Source organism: Leuciscus leuciscus, assembly GCF_965113295.1.
Source record: "Leuciscus leuciscus genome assembly, chromosome: 10".
Taxonomy (NCBI): domain Eukaryota; kingdom Metazoa; phylum Chordata; class Actinopteri; order Cypriniformes; family Leuciscidae; genus Leuciscus; species Leuciscus leuciscus.
The window spans coordinates 16,553,917-16,578,238 of NC_138734.1; the positions used below are offsets into that span (position 1 = coordinate 16,553,917).

The 24,322-nt window shown below is 39.2% G+C and overlaps 1 protein-coding gene and 1 long non-coding RNA gene across 2 annotated transcripts in view; one reads left to right on the top strand and one right to left on the bottom strand.

The window, feature by feature from the left end:
• LOC309508597 overlaps window positions 1–24,322 on the bottom strand; it is a 147,545-nt gene that overhangs the window by 120,746 nt on the left and 2,477 nt on the right. The window lies entirely within an intron of this gene.
• On the top strand, window positions 10,059–14,447 carry foxf1 (forkhead box F1). Its single transcript, XM_082183058.1, has 2 exons — window positions 10,059–11,247; window positions 12,900–14,447. The coding sequence occupies exons 1-2, from the start codon at window positions 10,266–10,268 to the stop codon at window positions 13,061–13,063; spliced, it is 1,146 nt and encodes a 381-aa protein (XP_082039184.1). The 5' UTR covers window positions 10,059–10,265; the 3' UTR covers window positions 13,064–14,447.

Here is a 24,322-nt window from a genome sequence, read left to right on the forward strand (position 1 = left end):
CTTGGCTATCATGTTGTGAGATAGCAAACTTGTAGCAAAGAAAGAAAGAAAGAAAGAAAGAAAGAAAGAAAGAAAGAAAGAAAGAAAGAAAGAAAGAAAGAAAGAAAGAAAGAAAGAAATGAAGATCCACACCACAATAAAAATTATAGAAAGAATAGAAAATTACATAACCAAGTCTAAACATCAGTCTCTTTAATAATGGCATCATGTTCGATTATGGTTGGTCTGTAGGTGGTTTAATTCTCTGAATGGCTGCATTAAAGTTCATTTAGGAATTTTTAATTGTTCACTTGGAACTGGTCCTCAAACACATATACTCTACTACAAGAAAATCCCCCGCAACAGAAAGAAAGAGGGAAAGAGGACAAGCCATCAGATTATATAAATACAAAACGCATGCAAACTGGTTTCATGCTCTCATCAAACTCAAATCACTCCTGGATAAACGAGTCCAACCTGCACCGGAATGTTGGTGGGCCTCTCTCTCTTCTCTTTAAAGTCTTCTCTGTCTGGTCAGACACACGTCTGTGATGTTTCCTAAATGACGTGCAGTGTGCAGTCAAGGATAGTGCAATGTTTTATTCCAGGAGTCTTTTAGAGAACAAATGCCAAAGTGAGTCGCAAGACTGCCGGCGGCCATGTGTTCAGCTCCACAGATGTCTGGTCCACAGCTGCCCACAGCTGCCCACCACTGCCCACCACTGCCCACCACTGGCCCTCAGCAGAGATAGAAAATGTCAATTTTATAGTGGTCCACTGGTATTCTGGCCAGCACATAAATTGCAATGGTAGTTAGAGTTTTATTTTATTTATTTTAAATAAAATTATCAATTATCCAATTGATACTTGGATAATTGATAATTGAAAATGATCAATGCACCCAATTATCATTAGTGTGTATATAACTCTGACAAAAACCAACCACAGAGAATCCTGCTGATAGATGGTGGGCCGAGTCCGTCTATATCGTAGTTGATAGTTACCCAGCTGCTGTCTGGCTAATTTTTTTCAATTTGGCTGTATGAATAATTCACAAAAAGATTACCGATTGTTTCCAACAGCAATTGTTGCACATTAAAGTATAAAAATAGATTTAATTTCGCTAGCTGATTACAAGCGTTGGCTGGAGTGAGATCCAATCAAAGCTTGTGTTGTTACCTTGTTGAATTGATTTGGCCAATCACGTTATTTGTTGAACTGGCGTCATTCTGAAGCCATGAGTCTACAACCCAACCTGGAGAGACTGGTGTATCTTGGCAAGACAAGGTCAAGGTAAGATTTGTTTTACAATGATTACACCCCTATAATGCTTTTCATATAAGTTGTATATAAAGACCGCAAGCTATACTTCGCCGTGAATATACGCGTTGTCGTTGATGAGAACAGTAGCCATGAAAAATTGTTGGTAGTGGAGCAGTAAAGCTAGGTCTAACATTACGTTGCTTAGGCTAATCCAAAATAATCATTCGGTGCATGCGCAATGAACTAAGCAAAGAGTATAAAAAAACTGGATTTTTTCCCTTTTCTTTTTATCTTGATGTATCTTTTCTGTACGTCTTTATAAAGCGCTTTGAGATGCAACTTTTAAAGGTGCTATATAAAATAAAGTTTATTATTTAAGCCAATTATGTATTGTCACAGCTTGTAGCCTAGGTAGCTTGCTGTAACCAACCTGCGCATACCTGTCAACCCTCCCGTTTCCCCCGTGATTCTCCCTTATTTAGACTAATTTCCCGCTGTCTTCCCGTTTAAATATTTTCCCGTAATTATTAATAATAATAATAATAATAAACTTTATTTTATATAGCGCCTTTAAAAGATGCATCTCAAAGCGCTTTACAAAGACGTACAGAAAAGATACATCAAGATAAAAAGAAAAGAAAAACAATCCCGTATTTTAATACTCTTTGCTTAGTTCATTGCGCATGCACCGAATATTATTATTTTGGATTAGCCTAAAGCCTGGTTCACACAGCAGGATAATTAGGCCGATTTTAGTCCCGATTCACCCCTTCCGACAATCTTAAGGATGCTCCGATTATCGTAAAATAATCTGATCAGATATTCCTGCTGTGTGTGGTGTGTTAAGATTGCTCTCGTCTGCTCGGAAGGACGTCGGGACCGCTCCGATCTCAAATCGGGGATATCCAACATGTTGGATTTATTTGGCCCCATTTCTTCTCGTGTGTGGTGTGCCCTGGGGACAAACGAGCACGCAGCCTGTGGACTGTGGCCTGTAGCCAATCAGAAAGGGAGGTGACGAGGCAGCGAGGAAGTACCGAGAAAATAAAATCAAAACAGCCGGCGGCATGGCGCACCAGAAAGTCCGGTGGACGTCGGAGATCATCGCCTTTTCTTTTGATAAAGTTTTTTTTTTTTCGGTTAAAAACAAACTACAAACTATCGCCACTGCATCCTCTTCGTCCGCCATGATTGTTTACTCTGAAGTCACGTTTGATCTCGAGGGATTTTGCAAGATTTCCCGTCTGACCTGGGAGTCAAATCGGTTCGTGTGTGATGTGTTGATTTTGCCTTGTGGCTGCGCACCACACACTGTACGACCAAAACTGTTAGACCCCTGATTTTTTTATCGCCGTGTGTGGGGTCTCTCAGGTTTGGAAAATCGGCCGACATTTTTAAAATCGTCCCGTGTGAACCAGGCTTAAGCAACGTAACATTAGACCTAGCTTTACTGCTCCACTACCAACATTCTTTCATGGCTATACTGTTCTCATCAAACGCATACGGCGAAGTATAGCTTGCAGTCTTTAAATACAACTTATATGAAAAGCATTAAGATAGGGGCGTATAATCATTGTAAAACAAATATTATCTTGACGTTGTCTTGCCGAGATACACCGGCTAGCTAGTGAAATTAAATCTATTTTTATACTTTAAAGCTGCCGTCGGCAACATTTTTTTGATCATATTCAGTGTAATCGACACTATAATCCGACAGAACAACATAAATAAGGTGGTTTTAGAAAAAAACCCGAGCTTCTAACTCCACCTGGAGCGTGTTATTTGTTTTGCAAAAATCCAGCGCTCCCGCTTCATCAGGTCCAATCAGCGCAGGGGGGTGTGAGATCTGACTGTCAATCACAGGTCGTGCACACGCCACAGATCCCCCTCACTCGCGCACGTTAATATCACATGCACACGCCACGCCTGAAGTTCGCCTGGAGATTGCATGAAGCGTGATGGCGGAGAGAAAATCTACTAACAAGCTTCCAATTCCTCGGTTATTGCTATCTATGGATAGATTAGCCAGGGCAGCCTACCTCCAAGTCCATGGTGTTGATAGATGCTGAAGAGACGGACGCGTTCACAGAAAATCAGGTACACACGCACAGTGACGCACTGACGAGCACGACCTCGATGGGAGGGTGCTCGCTGGTAGTGGGGAGGGGCATGAGAGTTGTAAACATTCAAAATTTTGGCTAATCGACCCAATCTGCCAGACTTGCCGACGGCAGCTTTAAGGTGCAACAATTGCCGTTGGAAACAATCGTTAATCTTTTTGTGAATTATTCATACAGCCAAATTTAAAAAAATGAGCCAGACAGCTGCTGGGTAACTATCAAATCAAAAACTAAATGAGATAGACGGACTTGGCCCACCATCTATGAAGGTAAAGCTATCATATAGGCATTGACTCTCATGACTCCCAGAGACATAGGGCAGTGGTTCTCAACCCTGGTTCTGGAGCACCCCCAACAGTGCACATTTTGAATGTCTCTCTTATTTGACTCAATCAGCTGATGAGTTGAATCTGGTGCATGTGTTTGATTAGGGACACATCTAAATTGTGCATTGTTGGGGTACTCAGGGTTGGGAGTCACTGTAATACACTGTACAAAATTATCTTTATTTTAACGGTAAAGACTGAAAAAATACTATGGCGAAAAACTCTTTATTGGTTAAAAGAAAGTGTCCTTACATTATAAAGTTAACAACTGTAATAGATCTAACCTTACATTCAATGTAATTGTACAGTAAAATGCTGTTAAATTGTCAGGTTTTGGAAATGAAAAAGAACAAGGCTGCGTTTCCAATAATGTTGTATCTTAGCTCGCTACAAAGACTCTTAAGGTATAACTTAACTAAAGGTATACCATTTCTAGGCGTGTTCCCCCGAACCATACCTTAGGAAGCTGCTTAAGATATACCTTCTTACGTGCGACGTTACCAGGTGCTGTCCATGGCGATGCCGCTGAATTGGTTAATATCGATGGCTCGAGAATAAATTATTCATTTGTGCAGGGGCTGCTTCACTGCATTATGTGAGAAAGCGGTGTTCTTTATAAAAGAAGCACTTCAGAAATAGTTGAAGTTGCATTTATTAGGACTCATGGGATATTATATATAAAAAAAATCCAAACTATAATAGCCTATAATAGCCTAGATATTTTAAAATTGTATCATATTGCTGCACAATTACCATTTACATTTTTTGTTCGCTGAGATGGAGCTGCGATGAAATATTGTTCTTGTAAATACTTTACAGCATTTCAGTAATAAAAGTGTACATCTTACGTATGGTGCTCGGCAGTGATCAAAAATTATTTAAACAGTGAATTTTGAATTTCTTCTTGTAAACTCAGAGATGTGGATTGTTATGTGAAGTAACTTATGTGAATGCCACTGTGCACCTTTTATATATTAGTATTTACTTTCTAAGCTTGTGGAAAAAGCTTTGATTCATCATGTGATTTTCTCATCACCACCTGTTTTTGGTGGTTGTCAGTGTATTACAGAGGCACAAAACAAACATTGGTACTTCAATAGGTTGATATATTAACATTATATCAGTTAATGAAATACAATTTTACTGTAAATTTAAGTTAAATTTGTAAAACCTAAAATGTTACTACCGTCTTTTTTACAGTAAATTTCTAGCAACCACAGCTGCTTTTTTTTTTGGTAAATTTCTGGTAAATTTTACAGTGTAAAAAAAACACTTATTTTATGTTTTATAATGCATGTTAGAAATGGGTAAACACATCCATTCAAGACTTTATGGTTGCAACAGTAAATAAAGGTAACTTACTCTCACTATTGTACTAATTCAACCATTCATATTATTTCTTCAATTAAAACTGCCAATAAACAAATAAACATGAAATAAAATCAAGACCATTTTTCTTTACCATTACTTAGACTATCACTATCCTTGTTCTAACTAAAATATTGCACTAAGCATTTTATTTTTAATGCATTTGCATTGCAATTTTTATATTAATAAAATAAATTAATACAATAATTAATACATTTTATATTTATATTTTTATTAATGTTCAGTGTTTTTATGTAAACAGTCAATAATTTATTTATAAGCTATTAATAATAATGCTATTATATATTCAACCTCCTTTAATAAGAAACAAAATTCACAAGGGGCCAAGCCAAATTTGGCAATTTTAAGTAAACTTCATGTATGGGTGTAAATCTCTTTAAATGCATTAATTGTATATTAAGTTACCAGTCGTTGTTTAGGATGCATTGCAGTGTTGTTTGAGGTTTTTATGAGTTTGTGCAACTTGTCACATAATCATCACTGTTGTCTTTCACGCCTGCCAAACCCTAAACACAACTACCCACTGACAACATTACAAATTAAATAAACTATTTCAGACTATTATGCGCGAGGGTCCACTAATTTTAATTAGAATTAACAGAAATATCAAACGACTAAAACATCCAGAATTAAAAATGTTCCTACGAATAACAAACGAATTTATTGACTCTTCTATTATTAAGATGATACTTTCACCCTATTATTTAGATAAAACTAATTGAATTGTGTGTGTGTGTGTGTGTGTGTGTGTGTGTGTGTGTGTGTGTGTGTGTGTGTGTGTGTGTGTGTGTGTGTGTGTGTGTGTGTGTGTGTGTGTGTGTGTGTGTGTGTGTGTGTGTGTGTGTGTGTGTGTGTGTGTGAAGCCGATCATCTCTTCTCTTCAGTCACTTTTAAAGATTGTGTTTCAAATATCAAAGCTCCATTACTTGTGACCGTCCGAAAAAAAAACTGTCGGACTCTGTACCATTTTCCCATATCCAACATTGCATATAAAATAATATTATATGATAATGATATATCACATATACCTTAGCAACTTAAATTAAACTCAATTACCTATATATTCCATTGGTGTATAAACGATGTCAGAAATGTTGTATTACCTGCACTTATCGTGTCGATTGCCTCTTTATAAGGAATCGCTTGTAGATTTTATAAATATTGCGTAGCTGTGCTCGGCATCAATTATTTTATTAGAGATAAAGCAATGAAATATGTTAAATTGTGTGGACAAATGTTTGGCCAGTCTATCATACAAAGAACACATGCAAAAACAAGAGAAAACCAACAAAATATGAATGACTGATGGTCTATTAATAAGTAATATTAATATAATATTAATAACAAATAGTCAGTAAGCTTTTGGCTTTTCTTTGCATTTTTTTGTTGTTGCATACTATAGCGACACACTTCAAACCAGATGCTATCTTTGCCTCTAATGCTCCGATCAGTCATTGACATGTTCTCGCCAAGTAAATTAAAAAGTCATCTGCCATGATTGTGCTGATTACAGCGGCAAATCTGCGCCTAAAATCAATGAACACAATCGGAGTTGTGTGTGTGTGTGTAATCCCATCCTTTCACATTCACATTCACATAAACAACATTTCAACAAAAATACGCACCCACCTAAGGAGATATAGAAAGTGATGGGGACTGGGCACCCTCGATGCGTGAAACAAGCCCTCAACTACTAGACTAATCTGTAAAGCAATAATAGTGAAATTAATAACATAAATGAAAAAGAAAACATTTATAAGCACGGCATCTAGTTATTTTACGACTAAACATTACATTTAAATAAAAAATCACATACAGCCTAACGTAAAAAAAAAAAAAAAAAATCGTGGCAGCCAATAACAATATATTTACATATGCCTATTTAAGATTATGTCTACAGCTGACACAGCTTTTATTTAATGTAATAAAAAAGTACAATACAAACATATAATTTTAACTAAGGAGAAATCTTGGTTAGAGATTTGAAATTATAAGGAAATATTGTATTGTAATATTGTCCGAACTTACATTCAACATTAAAACATTATAGACTGTCAGACAATATCAACAAGCCTAATTCCTTTTCTTCTAAATTGTTTTGCAGAAAGAAAGGTTGCATAAGAAATTTGCTTTAAACCACCTACATAGTATAATAATTATACAAATAGTCTAAAAGTAGTAGCTTCAAAATATTTTTCAGGGCACTACAATATATAACTAATGATCACTACAATATTACTTTCCATAAGTGCGATTGTGGAAGTGTCACACGGCAGTGAACTTGTGGAACCCTTGACTGATCCGTCTGTCACGCTTCCTTTCAAACAATTCATGTCCAGTTAAGTGAACCTTCAGAGTTCACCGTGCTCCAGAATTAGCTCTCTGTTTCCCTACCAAAAAAGTTAAAAATAGTCGTCATATACGGACTGTCTTTAAATCTGAATTTAAGTAATTTCCTCAATAAATGTATAAGCTGAATAAAGACCACATTTCAATGTTCCATTGCAGATGTGTAACTGTGGTTATATCCATAAACTCTTTTGTAGACATGAGATATTTGTCATTAATGAGATCTTGCTACAATAACGTGACTTTTTAGCTAGGCTATTTAGTGAGTCAGACAGAAACATGAAAATTAACATGAAAATAGAAGCAAAACAGTGACCTATTAATGCGTTTATTAAATGTGTTTTTGTACTTTTTACACATTCGTAACTGTATACGTTTTCCTGTAAAACGCATTCTCTAAAATGTAACAATACATATTGCGAACCGTGCTTTACAGCTATGACGCCAGTGTTCTAATGATGATTTTTTTTGCAAAACTGAGTTATGTCATGCTAACGTGACTAGTCGAACAATGTGGTTTTCCTCTTTTTAAGTGGCCATGAATTTCAAACGGGCAATGTGTCAAATATTTTATTGGAAGACGTCATGGAAAATGTGAACACTGAGACAAGACAACGAATTAGTCTATTAACTATTAAAGTTATTATTATTATTATTAATATTATTATTATTATTGATGTTGTTGCTATCGTTGTTGTTCATTATAATCATACTTACTACTACTAATGATAATAACAACAACAATAATACTAATAATCACAACAACAACAACTATATTTGACTTAAATAGGTTTTCAACAATGCATCCATTTTTATCAGCTCGGTTATTGGAAGTATTTGAGCAAGCTAAAAAAAAAAAAAAAAAAAAAAAACAGGCAGCTATTTGTTTGCACATACCGAGAGAGTGAACTCCTAGGCTACTGCATCAATCACACATGAGTTTGCGATGACGCATACTTTACTACACAAATCGATGAAAAAAAACGAGCTATTCTAAACACATTTGAGGATGTATTTTCTGTGGATACTGTATTTTTAAGGGTTAATGTGAGATGAACATGGGAAATCAGCAGAGTAGCGTTAAAAAGGCCCTTAACAAATGAACACATCAACCTTAATTAAATGCAGAGGTCGAGACCAAACTGGGTGGTCCATAGCACTTGATAAATGTACGGGCCCCTTTCCAAGCCTTAAAACAATACCTCTATCAATGTGCATTCCTGCATTGAGCAGCACCATGGTCCAAACCTTCAGGGTATTAGCTGATAACGGAGATATACTCCTGAATGATGATAACTTGCATCTCTTGTGCCATGACAGCAAGATATGTCAATAATAATATATATATTTTTTGTAATTTTATTTTATTTTTTATATTCAATTACATTTGAAAGCACTTCACTCTCAAAGCATGAATGTTGCATAGAGATAAAAAATATTGTACAAATCGCCTGAAGCTATCTTCGATATAGATATTAGACCCGGGAGAGAGCAAATAACCAAGATTTCTGGAAAGAAAGAAAGAAAGAAAGAAAGAAAGAAAGAAAGAAAGAAAGAAAGAAAGAAAGAAAGAAAGAAAGAAAGAAAGCATTTCTGCAGCAATAGTCCTGATTAACTGTTACATTATTATATGCATTACATGACGCATGTGTTTTACTCTCGTGTCCAAAACATTCACAACTAGACAATAATCATATGCCAGTCGTTTGATTTGACTTCAGCAAAGCAAAAACTCACGCGGTAAGTAAGTGAATATAGATGTGTCGTGTGAACTTGCCTTGATTAAGTGACACATCTTGACTGCAGTCTTCAAGCGAGTATCCATGAACCCGATACGACCCCAAAACCTCCATTCTTCAGTTCTTAATCAGCTCAGAAATCTTTAAATGTACGTGTAAAACTCAGAATGGTGACGTGGCTTTGTGGATTAGCTGCACAAGAGATGCTTTTTGCTTGATATTTGATTTAAAGAAGCTCAGGGGAAAATGTTTACATTTTGCAGTATAAACATCCTCCTCGTGTTCCTGCCTATCTGAGAAAGAAAGAAAGAAAGAAAGAAAGAAAGAAAGAAAGAAAGAAAGAAAGAAAGAAAGAAAGAAATCCATTCAATTAAGGATTTAAAAATGGCGTTATTTCTTTAAAAACAAAACGATTTCGTATGCCCCTTTGCAGCTTCTTAACTTCCCCAAAACCCGCTGTCATTTTTAATTTATTAATATGCGAATGCTTTAAAGTGCAAAGTAATTAAAGTAGCAAACACATTAATTAATGAATGTGTATCATATAATGTATCATATATACATCATTAATATGATAAAAAAGACCCAAAACGCAGTGATCCAGCTGTATTAGCCTATGCTATTAAAAGTTGAATTTATTATTAGTTAAAAATAATTTTGTATTGTTCGAAAAAAGTCTCGATACTAATGTATGATATGCTATTTTATTTAACAATAAATAGGACTATAAACGCGCTTTATTTAATAGTGTTCTAGTTGTGCAGATGTTGGTGAAGCCCACCCCAGCAGAGCTGACAGTGGGAGGGACACTGGGCGGCCCCTGAGCGACTCTGACTCAAGAGCCTGAGAGGAGCTGATGGAAACAGATAAGTAAAAGCCCAACTCCATACTGGAAGAACAAGAAGACAGGATCTGAAGCAGAAAGAATCTCTTTTCCCTGCAGTATCCAGTTTTGTGGTGGGTAGTATTACAAGGCTGGTGCAATTACGCATAACCCGAGAAAGAAGAGATCATTCCAGCATTGCATTCCGTTATTAATGAAAGCAGCGTAAAATCGCAGTCTTTTTTTTTAAAGGTGGATTTTGACGTGTGCGTGAAGAATGACGGCTGAGGTCCAGCAGCCCTCCGTGCAGACCCCTGCTCACAGTAGCCCCATGTCGGAGAAACCGCACGGACAGACGCATGTGATGGAGACCTCCTCTTCCTCCTCCAGCACCAAAACTAAAAAGACGAACGCTGGAATTCGTCGTCCTGAAAAGCCCCCGTACTCTTACATCGCTCTCATTGTCATGGCCATCCAGAGCTCTCCAACCAAACGACTCACTCTGAGCGAAATTTATCAGTTCCTACAGAGCCGCTTCCCGTTTTTCAGAGGCTCGTATCAAGGCTGGAAAAATTCGGTGCGTCACAATCTGTCTCTGAACGAGTGCTTTATCAAGCTGCCCAAGGGTCTGGGCAGACCCGGTAAGGGCCACTACTGGACCATCGACCCAGCCAGTGAGTTCATGTTCGAGGAGGGATCTTTCCGCAGGAGGCCACGGGGATTCAGGCGCAAATGTCAGGCGCTCAAACCTTCCATGTACAGCATGATGAACGGGCTGGGGTTCAATCACATACCCGAGTCCTATAACTTTCAGGGGGGCGGCGGGGGCCTGTCTTGCCCTCCAAACAGTTTATCTTTGGAGAGTGGGATTGGGATGATGAATGGACATTTGGCCAGCAATATGGAAGGAATGGGCTTGGCAGGACACTCCATGTCCCATCTATCAGCGAATAGTGGACATTCCTACATGGGCAGTTGCACAGGATCCTCAGGGAGTGAGTACCCCCACCACGACAACTCCGCATCACCGCTTCTCGCCAGCGGGGGAGTGATGGAGCCGCATGCGGTGTATTCTAGCACGGCCTCGGCCTGGCCTCCAGCGCCCCCGGCCTCTCTAAATAACGGGGCGTCTTACATCAAACAGCAGCCGCTCTCTCCGTGTAACCCGGGAGCCAATCCACTGCAGCCCAGTTTACCCACACACTCTCTGGAACAGTCCTACCTGCACCAGAACGGCCACGGCAACACCGACCTTCAAGGTAAAGTTTTCAAGATGACCCCAACAGACATGTTTAACAGAAATATTCATATAATCTCGTTATATGCTTTTAATTTCATGAATAGGTGAGAGGAATAATGAATCATTTTTAATGTCTTGCCAACAGTCCAGCTAAAGTTATTCCACATAACGACACAAACATTTGTACAATTATGCTTTATTCAATTAATGTGCTGGTAAATTTTTCATAAATGCTCGTGTATTTTGAGAAACTGGTGAATACAGAATTACTGCATTTAATTCACGAATGGGAACAGTAATGCAGAGTGTGATCAAAATTTCTAAACATTAAAAACTTTATCCATGGATTTAAAAAAAATGTTTGTATCATTTGGTCAGTCTTTGGTAAGCTTCTAGCTCACATATTGACATAATTCTGCACATGCATAATTAGAAGTGATTTCAGCCCGATTGCTGTAATCTCTACTGGGGCAAGAGCAAGAAGAACCACGCCACGAGCCCTGCAGCAATGTGTCCGTGGGGAATCGCGTGCAAGCAGTCATTTTAAAACGATCCCACCCAGATCTTAAGACTTTCAGGTCTCTTCCAGGGGTGCGTTTCCCGAAAGCATCGTTAGCCAACTATGGTCGCAAGTTCCCTCGTTGCCAATAGAGTTCAATGGACATTGCGATGAACTTGCGACCATAGTTGGCCAACGATGCTTTCGGGAAACGCACCCCTGGTCTCTCACAGCACTCCAATGCATTATCAAAAAAATAAAAAACAATAATAAAAAATAAATAAAAAACCCTACTATAATCAAAAGCTATTTACAACAATAATAAAAAAAATAATACAAAAATGATATGTTGACGCTTTTCAATACATTTCATTAAAAAAAAAAAAAAAATTATATTATATAATACTTAAAAGATCATTATTATGTATGTCTACATTAATGGAGTTAGAAATATAATTGTAGGATATATTTGGTCAAATTGGTAAAGGTAAAATTGTAGGATATATAGGCCGAATTTGTTCAAGTTGAAGTTATTATCGAAAGTAAGTTTATGTTATATTCCTGTAGCTGTTATAGCCATTTTCAATCTTAGAAGACCTTCAAGAAATGTTTATAAAAAAAATTGTATCTCTCTCGATCCTCTAGATAGACGAAGGTCGACAAATACCCGGCGTTTGATTCAGTCAACAGTCGCTAAATCTACAAACAAACAAAAATGTGGATTGGAGTTTGATATACTCTACGATTAGAAATTTTTACAAGATACAGAAATATTTTCCCATTGAATGAATGACTTAATGTCATGGGCGAATGTGTTACTCATAAACATTTTTATTTTTATTTTTATTTTATTTATTTATTTTTTCATTTCTGTTATAGCAGTAGTAGGCCTAGTAGTGGTAGTAACAATAACAGTTTGGGGTTTGGATTGGAGTTTGATATACTTTACGATTAGAACATTTTACATTATACAGAAATATTTTCCCATTGAATGAACGACTGAATGCCACAGGCGAATGTGTAACGCATTAACATGTTTTATCATTTCTGTTATAGCAGTAGTAGTGGTAGTAACAGTTTGGGGTTTAAAATGTCAAGAACACTACAACAACATTAGCCACGTTTTTTTTTTTATATATGTATCTAATGTGCCATGTTTTGTGTCCCCGCAGGCATACCGCGCTACCATTCCCAATCTCCCAGCATGTGTGACAGGAAAGAATTTGTCTTCTCTTTTAACGCCATGACCTCTTCATCGATGCATTCACCAGGGAGCAGCTCGTACTACCACCATCAGCAGGTCTCATATCAGGACATCAAACCCTGTGTGATGTGACAGCATTATTACAAAGAAGACTTAATGCAACGACGAGCAACAGAGTAAACTGGCCCAAATGAACTCTGTGGCCAAGAGTTCTGAGGCCAAGAGGCCAAGAGTGGAACTCTGAATCCAAGTGGCTCTTTTGGAAAGAGACATGGAATTAAGAATTGCCGTTTATTACTATTCAGAACTTGGCCATAGAAACGCATTGTTAGAAAATTACAAACTCAAAGGAGCACTTGGAAAAACCTTCAGCTTCAGATATCTGCGAATCATAAGATCGAGGGCAAAAAAAAAAAAAAAAAAGCCACAGCATCTCGTTTCCAACAGCTCGGTACAAACTCTGCTGGCGGATGACAACCACACTCGGAGATGCAAAGATGAGTGAAACGCTCCGATGTTGATATATTGTTTTTAAAGACGAGTTTGTATCGTTTGGAACGTTTTCCTACAATCATTTTTATTTCGCTTAAAATGGTGAAAACCATAAGCACGCGAAATGAAGGCACCTTTAAACCCTAATGCGCAACTTATTTATTCTGTTAAAATGTTTAATTTTAGGCTACAATTATAGCCACAGTGTTGACCGCTTTATTGGCAATATTTGCCCAATGTAACATTAAGGTTAAATATAAGCACTGTTAGTTATTTTGATTGTTTATTTAGTTGTACATACCTATATTGACACGTCTTATTTCTCAAGCACTGTATAAACTGTACATGGTGTAAGACATCTTTTAGTAGGATTTTTTTTTGTCCCTTTTCAATGAATTTAAATATTAGTTGATGTAATCCTTCAGTTCAATTGAAAATTAAAGTAATGGCATGGAGTTTGCAATATCTGTTTAAAATATGACTTTTCTAAACAAGAAATATTATGTTTTGTGAATTAAAATGTTGAATTCTATAGATTTCTGGACTAAATGTCTGCGTTATTCATCGAACCAGAAATTAAGCTTATTGAATGTAGAATTTAAAGACGCGAATTTAAAAATAAAGCGAAATAACTACAATAATAATGTTTAAATTTTAGTACCAGCAATAACGACAATAATAAACGACAGTTTTTATTTTGTGCCACATTCTATGATTGATTTTATTCCTGGAGAGAAAAGTTTACCGCATAAAGCTTACACACATTTAATAAAACAAATATACGTACAAAACCATGCTATTTTTAAGAAGATATATGGTTCACTAATATAGCTTAAAATGAAATATTATGAGATTTTTTCAGTTAATCCATTTTCTTTTAATATAATCCGCTAATGGGTAAGACGCCAAGAATTAAATTAATAGAACAAATGTTGTCTGGGTGGAATTGAAAAAGCTGAAGAGTCACTGCAAAGATATTCCATAAAAAACAAACAATATTCCTATCATACAGAAAAAAATAAAAGCAAGTTAGCAAAATTACTTCATTTTCAAATACATTTCATTATATATATATATATATATATATATATATATATATATATATATATATATCTGTGTGTGTGTGTGTGTGTGTGTGTGTGTGTGTGTGTGTGTGTGTGTGTGTGTGTGTGTGTGTGTGTGTTGCTAAGTAAGATAATGGGCCTATATCTCCCGGGGACAGTCGATCCAGTCAGTGTTTAATATTGTATAATATTGAATATTTGCACAGACAAAGTCATCACTGCATATCAGTTTATTGGTTTCTGGGTTAGCCTATACAAGAACAAGAACAAGACAATACATTTTCTTGTTCGAAAAGATTCAGACTTTAAAAACATTTCTCTTTTTTGTTCTAATTCGATGTTTTATTTTTTTATAAAAAATAATATCCGGCTAAAATTAGGAAACAAACGGTCAAAATAAATCAGTATTGGCAGAGCGTCTGGAGATCTTGCAGGGGTCCTTAAGCGGACACAATGTTGACCCCCGCACGAGAGCACACACGAATCAACTATTAGTGCGTGGCCGTGACCATGAGCTGAACTCGGAAAGATTCCCATGGACGCATGATCTTAGAGGCCACACATGAGCAGAGCACAGCTGTCACTTTTTACTTCGTGAATGTTTCTCAGAGCAAGTGCATTATTGACACAACTAGAATTATAATGACTACAAAAATAGCTACATTTTATCATAATTGAATACTAAATGACTGCTGATATCTACATTTAAAAGTAGGCCTACACGTCGCCTCTTGTGTGTTATGGCACCTTATGGGTTAAGGTAATTCTGCCTGGTTTGACTAATAAAACATTTTTGTGTTGATATAAACGGATGTATTTAGGTTCGGCGATATTAAAGAATAATTTTGATATTACATAATATTATCAGTAAAACTAGTTAATTTAGATGTTAACATTTTCAGTTACCATTTATTCCAGTGCAATCGTACGAATAATGATGCTTTGGGAAAACAGCCCGTAATAGTAACCTACTTGAAAATCGCCTTATATGATTTTCAATAGTATAGACTACTATTGCTTTAGGTTAGGCCTCGTTTACGACCTATCTTTGTTACTTGCGTTTACCAAAAATGCACTTAACATGTAGCCTACATGCGACGAGCTTTAAGGCTATATTTATAGTGTTACTGTGTCTGTTCATGAAATGCTCAAATGTAAATCATTTTATCCTATATACAACTTTATGCGTAACGGTATAATTTAATTATGGGAGATGATTTATTTTTTTTATTTTTTTTGATATATCAAAATCAATCAAATTTTCTACAAGAAAATATACTTTAGTTATTTTGTGCTTATACACAATTACTGCTTTATTCGTGATTGCTATTTGCAGAGTTTAATTTGATCAAATTCACCAGATGATAGAGGCACGAGACAGCGGTTAACTGACCGATCACCCTGTGACCACTTATCATATCGCTAGCGGAGACCACTGCGCTTTAGTGACGTATTTGAAAACCAAGCGGTGGTCTGATGTTTACTCCGCAGAAAAGATAATGTGACACCAACGCTGAATAATAGGCTATAGCAGTGCATAGCGCCTTTGGGTGTCAACGTGGAAAAAAGAAGGGGTAGTTGAAGATGTCATGGAAAAGAGCGTTGGTGAGCCACTCCTTCAATGAGTAGTAAAACATTAATGATGTCTTTACTGGTGATTGAGTTGCACCATTATTAACTATTTATTTCTACCAAGCATTTAATAAACATAGCCTACTTCTGCGTGAAATAGGCCTAAATGTCTTATTATAATATTTATTTTAAATAAAATGCAACTGTTTTCTGCACATGTATTTTAAACACTTGCTTGCTCCTCCATCCATACAAATTCATGAGTTCACACTTACATAATTAGATGTAAATCTGAAGTAGCCTATAGCTTTATTTGGCGTTCTGTCCGGGGTGAGGCATTTGGCCCTAACTCAGAGTACTCCCCCGTGTAAGTGATTAGAACTAGAAGTGTGGAGAAGTGGTGGTGGAGGGATGCTGATAAACTGTCAATGAACTGAGGTAGGTCTGCTGTATACCTATTATAGTTGATTAACTGAGTGCTCTCCACACATGTTGATTATGTTAATTATCTGAACGTGCTCCTTCCGAACTCTGTTAATAAAACATCATTAAATGCACGCCCAGGTTGATTCAGGTTTTCTAGCGTATTTACTAATACTAATTAACAAATGCTCTAAATTCTCCTCCTTTACACAAAGCTTACATCCCATCCCAACTGCTGGATTTAGGTGCTGTAGCTGTCGCCCTGTGAATAATCCTCCACTACAGATCCGCTGTTTGCTTCTCTACTGGAGGTTTATACAGGGTCCTCCATACCCTCACAAGGAGTTCTCGCTTCAATAATCCATGGCCACCTTGAACCTTTTGTCCTCTGAGTGAATCTTGATGAATAACTTTAATTGTGTCATAATATATTGCTTTCTTTGATGTATTTTTTAAAACATCCAACTTTGCAGTTCCAAAAGATAAAAATGAACCTGCTAATGTAACCCCTCTTATTCTTTCATTGATTCCCCCAGAAAGGACCACACGAAGACAGAATGCTGTATTTAATACACATTAATATTAAACAGTGAAATTGCTTTATAACTAGAACAGGCATTTTGGCACAATTCATAATGAATTTCTTTTTCCCATTACACTAACTCATTCACTTGCTTTTCATTAATGGCAGCAGAGATTTTTATGTTAGGAAATTCTGGTTCGCTTTACATGTCTGGAGTAAATTATTTCCCAATCTACTTCCTGTAACCACTTGGTAAGGCATTAAAATCTTTTCTTTCTTTTTTTATATAAAAAAATAAATAAAAAATGGTGTCAAGCTAGGTTACCCAGCTTTACAAAATCTTTGTAAGCATGCTTGCACACAGATGACAAAATCCTTCTCTGAGTCATTGGATTAAAAAACAGTGGTTCCTCTGGAACTCAAATTTCATCAAGGTTCGTTAGCATCTCTTTCCACTTTAAGAACTGTTCTCCAAGAATGCAACACTGATGTACAGATGTAACCCCAAGCTATAGCCTCACCTACTCCAGTTTCATTAAAAATAAATAATCAAATCAAAGGGTTTCTGCGTTGCTTGTTTTCTGTTTTCTGCTTGTTTTCTTGTTTTCTGCTTGTTCACAGATTCTATTTTGCACATCCACCAGACCTTGACATTCCTTATTGTGGTGCATTGGGGAAAAGTGGTGTTATTGATGAATTTATGTATTGCATTTGGTACTTCTGAGTTTCCATATATTTGTAACGGAGACCAGCTAATAAGAGTTGTGCGAGTAAACCTCACTCCCCTAGCAGGCACACTGGTACTGACTCTAGAGGCTGCCCTCCTCCCATGCCGGAAACACCTGTTTGAATCCCACTCGGAGCAGTGCAAGTATAACCAGAGGGATTACATATTGATGCCCTTATTGAAGTCATTTGGGCAGGTATAATTGTGTCATGTGTTGTCTTCCTAAGACTGCTAATAAAGCGTGCAAATGGCATTTGTTGTGTTGGAAGATTGGACGAGTATAATGCTGCCTTCACATGCTATCGGAATCATCGTAAATAGGAGTTAGGGTGGGAAATTTATTTGAAACATGGTGGAGGGGAGAATGATTGCTGCTGTGACAGGTATGGTTAATTGGTTCCCGTTCAAAGGAAATCAACGCTGCGTCAGTTGCTGACGCTATGGGGACATGTCCCCATGGAATCCCGTGTCTGAGGCATGTTTGAAATTACAGAAATCATTGGCCGACGCAGTGCAATGATGTCACAAGGTGCACCCACATGTATAAAAAAGGTCCCTGTAAACAAGTCATCAGCTTCTTTGTCTTCAGGAAGCCGCTTGTGTGTGCTGTGAGAAAGAAAAGAAAAGGCTCGTTTGACATGAGCAATTTTTGCGCAGAACCGATCACCTGTAAACACCGCAAGGTAACTTAAAATTAATTTCAATATATTGACATATTTTATTATTAATATGTTAATTAAAAAAATTAACAAAGGACCACCTCTTGTATGTATTCTGTAATTGTTTCGGAACAGCCCAAGCTGTTTATCATAGCACTGTCTGAAATACAGACTGAACGGCAGCTCCCAACCGCTTCATGGACACAGGATATGCTAACTACAGTACATCTCTCTGTTGGATAAATAATACCAGGGTCGCTTACAAAGTTTTGATGGATGACAATTGTAATGAAGGTAAAGACGATTACAGTGACATACAGGAGACAAACCGTGTTTGTGCACTCTCGGTTCACTGATCACTATAACGTTGTACTGTATTTCTGCATGGACACAGGTCAATATATTCGCATAGTCAAAATTAATTTACTGTGAGTGTTTTATAACGGATGCTCGCCGAAGCGAGCGCTGAAGCGTGTTTTGGGAAGATTGAGGATCAGTAGCGATTATGGGCATCATACACTCCAAACATTCAAGTAAACACGATTGCTTGTTCTGACAGAGGAACTGTTCACTGATGATATCGACCCGCCTTCAGATCGCTGAGTTTCCACACATTCAGAATGTTTTTATTTTTCATTTGTATTTTGGTGTTTCATAATTCTGAATGGATTGTATATTTGCTATGCAGTCCTTTGGTATATGCTATATGCATCTCCCTGTGGTCTTGTTTGGTATAGCAGGTTGACATCTGCTTATTTGTTTAAGTTACTGTATGACTGAGCAGAGTCCTTTTAAAGTGCCCCTATTATGCTATTTTAAAGTTTCCCAATGTTGTTTTGGAGTCTCCTACAACAGGTTTACATGCATCAAAGGTCAAAAACGGTTTCATTTTCTCATAATATACATTTGCACATCACCACATTTTTAATGATTCTCAAACGACTCGTCAGATGAATCAATCTCTCTAAATCCCTCCTTTCCGCAAGCTACTCTGCTCTGATTGGCCAGACAGCTCAGTCTGTTGTGATTGGTCTACCATGTAATGCGTGTCGAAAACAAAAATGGCAATTGCCAAAACGTCAGCTCTGCTTGTCCGACTCCCAAGGCTTCCTACCCCGTAGACTAAACACAGTAACGATGAATGATGTTGATTTTACCATATCAATCTGAGCGTGGCTCTGATGATGAAACATTGGAAGAACTAGTCATTCAACCCGAAACTCCATCGCAAGGACTACTCGAGCAGGACGTTTCCCAGTGATTCACTACTCAGTTTGAGGTACATTATGAGATGTTGCAACTGTAATTCCTCACCATCAGCAATAACAAGTGCATGTCCATCAACAAACCGATTATTTTACTTGTAGTTATTTATTTAGAGTATTTTTTCTGATTTACTGCAGTGAACATGTGGAAACTGTATCAATAACGGTGCATACATTAGCCGAGCTCTAGCGTGAATGACTGATGTAACATGCTTAATCTTTCCTCAAAGTAGTGAAAATGACAGACAATCTGCATTAAAAGTGCTCTAAGCGATGTTGGGTGACGTCATTTCTTGTTGACATTCGAAGTATTGTCAAACAAAACGGAGGCTAGATGACCCTCCCTCTTCCTCATCCTGCTTTCTGAAACAGGCTTTTCCGATGTAAATTCAGGACTTCGCGCGTTTCTTCTCCTTTTCCCTCTTCTTTGCTATTTGCTCATCAGAACATCGTCTCTTTGGTCGCGTGTCGGCCATATAAAAATTCAAGAGAATATAATTCTAACGTTAGTCGTTGTCGTTGTCTAGGACATCTCTCCTCTAGCTAACTTCCCTCTTCATGCTTCTCTCTCCTCCACTCCCCACACTTCCCTTCATGTGCACGCGCACTAACCCCCCAACCCCCACCCCCAAACCATTCTTGTTGGTTATTGGCTGGAACACTGTTTGTTATGTTTCATGGTGCAGGTTGGCCCAGTTTGATTTTGTTGCCGTTTGTGGAGCCTGGGCTGTCTACAGAGACCATGTTTGTTTGTTTTACAGTGTATGAGCATTGCGAGTTACTTTCGCTTTACATGCTCCATTCCCGCCTGTCACTCGTTGAGGAGGGTGTTCAGGCTAGCGTTCCTTGCAGTACCAGCCCCAATGTTGCCGAGGCAGCACGGAAGCTGGTATTGTGGGATTCACAAATGGATCTCGCGGAGGGAAATCCCCCTTCTCTCTGCCTTCACCCGGTGGATCCAGCGCTCTCTCTGGGATCGGAAGCCCACGCCGCGGCTTCTTCCGTCCCGGTAGAGAGCCTGGTGTTTCAGCAGTCTATCTCTGAGGAGGTAGAGGTGCTCAGCATCGATGCAGGGGAATAAGAACTCACTACCCTCATCTATGAAGAACATGCACGGTCATGTAGCTCTATATAAAAATGGGGGGTGGGCTGTGTTCATTCATAACTGCTGTGTTCACTACACCACAACTTCTCCATTCAGCTAGGTTTGTAATCCATAACTCCATCAAGGTCAGCCAGGAACCTTGGAGTCGTGATTGATAATCAATTGAACTTTACAGACCACATTGCTAGAACTGCCCGCCACTGCAGATTTGCCTTACACAACATTAGGAGGATCAGGCCCTTCCTATCAGAGCATGCTACACAACTCCTTGTCCGAGCGCTTGTTCTATCCAGACTGGACTATTGTAATGCTCTGCAGGCAGGTCTTCCAGCTTGCACTATCAAACCTCTGCAACTGATCCAAAATGCTGCAGCTAGAGTGGTCTTTAACGAGCCAAAGAGAGCATACGTCACTCCTCTCCTCACAAAATTGCACTGGTTGCCAGTTGCCACTCGCATCAAATTTAAGTCACTGACTTTTGCGTACAGAACAACCACGAGCTCTGCTCCCTTTTACCTAAACTCATTACTTCAGACTCACCATCCAGAAACTTGCGCTCTGCAAGTGAACGTCGTCTTGTGGTGCCATCTCAAAGAGGCACAAAATCTCTTTCTCTGACCTTTACCTGGTCTGTTCCATGCTGGTGGAATGATCTACCAGAGCTGCTGAGTCAAGTCAAGTCATCTTCATTTATATAGCGCTTTCAACAATGTAGATTATTCCAAAGCGGCTTTACAGTGATAATAGTAAATTAAAGTAACAGAGATTGTTTTGGCTTTATAGCAGCTCTAGAATACGGATTAGGTTGTAGGCACTCCTCAGGTCGAGCTTGGTGAAGAGTTGAGCAGACCGTAACTATTCAAAAGCAGCAGGCACCAACGGCAGGGGGTATCTGTACCTAACAGTGGATGCATTCAAGACACTGTAGTCGATACAGGGGCAAAGACCACCATCCTTCTTACCGACAAAGAAGAAACTAGAAGCGGCAGGGGAAGTAGATGGTTGGATGTATCCTTGACGTAAAGCTGTGTCCCCAGGCAGCAGCTCAATCGCGCAGTCCCATGGCCGATGGGGTGGAAGAGTGGAGGCCAGTTGCTTGCTGAATACGTCCTGGAACGCCCGATACTCTGGTGGAATGTTCGGAGTGGAATCTGTGGCTGGACTTTCAACGGAGGTGTAACCTAGGAACATTGGTGCTGTAGTCTTAGAAGAAGTTTTCTTGACTGGTCAAAAACACTGTTCTTTGCATTGATTGCTCCATTGACGCACCTCAGCTGTGGTCCAGTAGATGTCGGGGGAGTGCTGAAGTTTTCAGCTTTCAGTAGATGTCGGGGGAGTGCTATCGTCCCAGGACGATATCTGCAGTCGAGCCCTCCAGCACCAAAAACGAGCACTTTTCAGAATGCAAACAGCCCATAGACAGATGTATGACTGGACTGCAATACCGGATGCTTCCTCTTCCGAGTGGTTTACCCAAGATGGAATGAATGCTCAGTGGTTGAATCAATCGTTGGCGGCGGACTTGAAGACGGCTGAGCAGTGATGCGGAGATGAAATAGCCCTGCTGCGCCGGAGTCAATCAGGGCTTTTGCTGAAATAGAGTGTTTACGATAGGTACAAAGAATACTGGAGTTTGTTTCAAGTTTGTAATTGGGAAAGGTAGATCAACAGAACTCACCGTCGAACGCCTGGGACGAATGGGGCAATCCAGGCGAAAATGACCCGAGGCTCCACAGTAGAGATACAGATGATTGTTGCGTCGGCGGGTACGTTCTGCGGCGGTTAGATGTCCAGAATTGATCTCCATCGGCTCGGGTGCTGGAGGGGTTTCGGGCGAGGAGAATCGTGGAGAGGGTGGAGTGGTAGTGCCCAGGCAAGCCGCGCGATGTTGAGCAATGAGAATGGACCGTTGAATCAGTTTATCAATTCCTATCGTGTCATCATAGATGGCGAGCTGTAGGCAGATGTCAGGATTCAGTCCCTGTCGGTAGGCTGTCATCAATGCAGTCTCGTTCCAGCCGCTGTTAGCGGCGATAGTCCAGAACTGCAAAGCATACTCTGAAACAGTAGATCTGCCTTGGAAACAGCTGGTCGTGAACCGAAATAGCGCTAGATGTCTGAGCAAAAACAACTCGAAAATGTTCAACAAAGCTACTCAATGACTGTATTGCAGGGACATTTGCATTCCACAAGGCTTGTGCCCAACTCAGCGCGCGTCCAGTGAGTAGGGAGATAATAAAGGCTATTTTTGCTCTTTCTGAAACAAATTGAGTAGCGTTTATCTCCATATAAAGTTGACATTGCAAGAGGAAACCACTGCACTCCTCCTCGCCCGAATATGATGTGGGTTTGGCCATGGGACTGGCTGAGGCAGGTCTGAGGGTTTGCAATGCGTGACTGAGTTCCGCGAGGGTTTCCTGGAGCGGAGGTGGTGGAATGGATGATGCAGCAGCGGTGTGAGGCTGGGATGCGGTGGCACCCTGAGCGGCCTCGGTCCTCGCGGCCGGGACCTCACGAGCCGGTGGAGCTTGCATTTGTGTCGGTCCGGTCTTCTGTCACAATCTACTGAGGAACGAAGACACAGAAATGGGTTAACAATGTTTATTGGACACGTTGTGCAACTCCATGAAACAAGAAGGCTCAAGGTCACCTCAGAAATACTCAATACACAGTCTTTCTAAAGGCTGGAACGTGAACAGTCTTTATGGATGCTGGAACGGGAACAGTCTTTGAAATCTCACTGCACGTGAGAGGTGTCGAGGAGATGATTAGCGAGTTCACCGATGAGAGTGCCCAGGGGTGCTCACCACACACAGCGGCTGCTTGGGAGACACAGACAGGACGTTAGTATAACACAAAAGGTACTTGCGAGAGGATTTCTTAGAACCAGACAACGAAGGTTTGGAACCGGAGAGCCACGGGTGTCGAAAGACGAGACCGGACACTGGGTGTAGAGTGACTGAGGCTTATATGCAGTGTGCATCAGAGGTGAGTGGCGATGAAGTGCAGGTGAAGATGATTAGAACTCCGGAGATGATGAGCGGGACCAGGTGCGCTGAGTTAATGCTGGTTGGGGTGTGTCATTGTTGAGTGACTCCGTGACAATAGTAGCCTACACATATTTAGCAAAAAACTCTTTATAGCTATTTTTTCTAGCCAACTAATGTGCTATAGGTGCGTGAGAAAATGGATGTGTGGTGTGAGAGCGTGTGAAAAGTGTCAATTGCGTGAGTGTGTGAGAGTTGGCAGCCCTGGATTTGGCTGACATCTCCCCGAGGATAGCCACAGTGACGGGACAGCTTGCTCTCCTGTCTCCCGCATTCACGTGTGGAGTGTGTGTGTGTTCGGGGTGGGCGGGGCGGGTCCGGAGGGGTAATTGCCACCGTAAAACAATCAGTAAAAACGAAAAAACATTTCAAATTAGACATGAGTCAAGCTCTTGGTTGGAAGTTTAATGTCTAATCACAGTAATCACAAATAATTTCGTGATATGCCCTCAGTTGTTGTCTTGACCGGTCTTGAAATAAAATCCCGAGTCCTCTTCCTCTGAGACGAAGTTAA

What these genes read in the sequence shown, in the direction of transcription:
- foxf1 (XM_082183058.1), top strand. Translation starts at nt 10,266, where the DNA reads ATGACGGCTGAGGTCCAGCAGCCCTCCGTGCAGACCCCTGCTCACAGT. An exon ending in CGGCAACACCGACCTTCAAG is followed by an intron (nt 11,248 to 12,899) that starts GTAAAGTTTTCA and finishes GTGTCCCCGCAG; the next exon opens with GCATACCGCGCTACCATTCC.